At 25.4% G+C, this 3,553-nt stretch overlaps 1 protein-coding gene across 1 annotated transcript; it reads right to left on the bottom strand.

Annotated features, from left to right (window-relative positions):
• Positions 1 to 110: 110 nt before the first annotated feature.
• Positions 111 to 3,236, bottom strand: DICPUDRAFT_83430 (uncharacterized protein; the record flags this gene model as incomplete). Its single annotated transcript, XM_003292777.1, has 3 exons — positions 111 to 806; positions 881 to 1,717; positions 1,803 to 3,236. 3 exons carry the CDS (start codon positions 3,234 to 3,236, stop codon positions 111 to 113), a joined length of 2,967 nt encoding a protein of 988 aa, XP_003292825.1.
• Between the last annotated feature and the right edge of the window lie 317 nt (positions 3,237 to 3,553).

Raw genomic sequence — 3,553 nt, 5'->3', positions numbered from 1 at the left:
AAAATATTAATTTCCCTGATTTCCAACTTTCATTGATTTTTTGATTTTCGTTATTATTATCCATTTTTCATTTTCATTTTTCCATATTATTATTATTATTATTATTATTATTATTTATTATTATTATTATTATTATTATTATTATTATTATTATTATTATTATCATTATTATTATCATTATCATTATTATTATTATTATTATTATTATCATTATCATTATCATTATTATCATTATCATTATAATTATAATTATAATTATCGTTATCGTTATCGTTAGTGTTATTGTTATTGTTATTGTTATTGTTATTGTTATTGTTATTGTTATTGTTATTGTTATTGTTATCGTTATCGTTATCGCTATCGTTATTGATATTGATATCGTTATCGTTATCGTTATTGTTATCATTATTATTATCATTATCGTTATCATTATAATTATCGTTATCGTTATCGCTATCGTTATTATTATCACTATCGCTATCGCTATCGTCATCCCTATCGTTGCTATCATCTATATAATTACTGCTATCGTAATCGTCATCATTATTGTTATTATCATCTATATAATTATTGTTTTTATTAAACTTTTGTTGTTGTTGTTGTTGTTGTTGTTGCTGTTGTTGTTGCTGAAATTCAATTTCATCATCTATATCTATATAATATTTTTTATATACCTTTAATGTATTAAAATATTTATCTTTATTAGATTCACCAGTCTCTGGATCAAAATCGATAAGGGATACACCAAATAAATTTGAAAATTTAACATATAATACAGAATCTTGGATTAAAGCTTGCCAAAAAATCTATTATAAATGTAAAAAAAAGAAAAAATTAATATTTAATAATAATATAATGATGATAATATATGAATACATACACCAACCAATGGACTTGCTTTTAAATTATGAGATTCATTACAATAGTTACCATAAAAATCATTTGTCGCAAATTTTAGTAGGATGAATCTTACAAACTCAACTGCTAATTTAAATACATCGGTTTTTAAATCTTTTTCTAATAAATGCATTAATACCTTGTTAAAATTAAAGTTTTCCATAATATCGTTTTCTAATATTCTTATATTTGATTTATCAACAACGACTGGCTCGACATATTGAAATAAGGTGTTTCTAATGATTGGACTTTCATCTTCGTCATCATCGGTTGTATTTTCTTCGTCATCATCTTCGCTATAATTTTTATTTTTATTTTTTATTTTATTTTTATTTTTATTATAAAAAGTATCTGGTGATTGATTATTATATCTAAACATATTTTGTTGTTGCTGCTCTTCTAGTTGTTGTTGTTGTTGATTTTCCGATATATCCGAATACTGTGAACTATTTGAATCTGAATCGTCGTCTGAATTAATTGATTCTATTTCCGATTGGCTATCTTGTTCCTCAACATTACTTGATGAATCGTTGTCAGATGATTCCACTGATGAATCGAGTGTATCTGAATTTGAGGTTTCTTGTTCTTGATCTTGTTCTTGTTCTTGATCTGAATCTTGTTCTTGATCTGAATCTTGATCTGAATCTTCCTCTTCCTCTTGATCCTCATCTGAATCTTCCTCTTGATCTTGCTCTTGGTATTGCTCTTGATATTGCTCTTGCTTTTGCTCTTGCTCTTGATATTGATATTGATATTGGTCCTCTTTTTGATATTCAGAACTATTTAAAGATTCCAAATTTTCAATTTTCGACACCTTCATCTGTAAAATCCATATGATTTTCATCTTCATAAATGTTATTATTAATATTTGGTGACATCATTGTTTTACTATTTAAAATGACTACCTTGTTTCCACCAATCTGAATATTATCATTTAAATCGTTGATAGTATTATTATCTCCAATTAAATTATAGAAGTTGCTATTATTATATATATTATTACTATTCATGTTAGGATTATTGCTAATACTATTATTATTATGATTATTATTACTATTATTATTATTCATATTATCATTAGTGCTAATAGGATTATTAGGAATAGTATTATGGCTAATACTATTACTATTAACAATATTTAAACTACCATTCACTATAACACTACTACTAAATATTAAACCATTACTTTTTTTTGAAATATCTGAATTATTATTATCTTTATTTTTAGCTCTCTTTTTTTTTTCACTATTTTCTAATTGGTGTTGTTTTTTATTTTTTTTACTTGGTCTTTCTTGAATTTGACGTTCATCATCGCTTTGAAGATTACTACTATTATTATTATTAAATTCGAAATCACTTCCCTCATCACTTAATTCATCCTCAGCATGGCCAAAACTATCTTCATCGCTGCTTGTTGTATCTATTATTGATGTTTCACTAAGTACTCTTTTACCATCGACAATTTTAGAATGATGCCTGCAGATACCAATACGTTGGCATGGCAAACCACCTTTACCAATAAAACCACAAATTCTCTTTATACGTTTCTTTAAAATCATAGCTGGTTTAAATTTTTTAGCTTCACTTTCCAAATCGTTAACTGCATCTCCTCCTTCTGCTGTTTTCTCTGTGTTGGTTGGAGATGCTGATGATGTTGCTGTAATATTTATACTATTTGCAAACTTTTTATTTTTCTTTTTTGACAAGTCATCGTCCACCCATGGATCTCTTAATTCGTGTAAGCTCCAATATCCTCTTTTTTCAAATAAAACATGGTAACCAGTTTTAAATACATCTTTATGATTCGATAAGGTTTTGACCAATGGATGCTTCCAGTCTGCTTCGTCTTTTAAAAGTCCATCCAAACCTAAAAGATGTCGATGAGTTGACATAAAATCCGTAATCTCGGTTGTATGAAAATATTTTATCTTTTCTAGCTTTGAAAGCTCTTTCTTTTGTTTGGGTGTTAAAACAAGAGATGGATTGTTTTTTATAAGGGACTCAATTGATTCATCACCTTTTTTTTCGTTTCTATAGTCATCCAGTTGTTTATTAATTAATACAAAGAGGGCAACTTCCAAACGTCTTTTCCATAATCCGTTTTTGTTTGCTTTTCCTTTTAATGAGGGTGGTCCTTTCCTACATAATTGGCATTTGCATTCAACCAAATCTTCCTCACCGTCAATTTCGATACTATTATTATTGTTACTGATACCATTATTATTATTATCAATAATATTTGGATTATTAATTATTTCTTCGTCACTATTATCATTATTATTGTTGTTACCATGATTGTGATCGTGATTATTAACTATTTCACTGTGATTATTATCCATTTTTATTTATCTATGATTAAATAAAAATTTTTTTTATTTTCTAATATATTAATAATTTTAACATATAGAAACAATTTTTTTTTGAAATTCGACCTACTTTTTATTCATCTAAAAAGTGGAAAAACAACAAAAAAAAAAAAAAAAAAAAAAAAAAAGTGAATCGTGTGAATTTAAATTTTTTCTGAAATAAAATAAAAAAAAGTGTTGGGGTTTGTTTGAAGAAAATTTGAAAATTATCCAAGAAAAAATATTTTTTTTTTTAAAAATTGGGGAAAAAAAAAAAAAAAATAATTCTATTTTAAAAAAAAAAATAAAAT

This window comes from Dictyostelium purpureum (assembly GCF_000190715.1).
Source record: "Dictyostelium purpureum unplaced genomic scaffold DICPUscaffold_373, whole genome shotgun sequence".
In the NCBI taxonomy this organism is placed as follows: domain Eukaryota; phylum Evosea; class Eumycetozoa; order Dictyosteliales; family Dictyosteliaceae; genus Dictyostelium; species Dictyostelium purpureum.
Note: the sequence above shows the minus strand (reverse complement) of the source record. Positions and strands in the feature narration are given on the sequence as shown.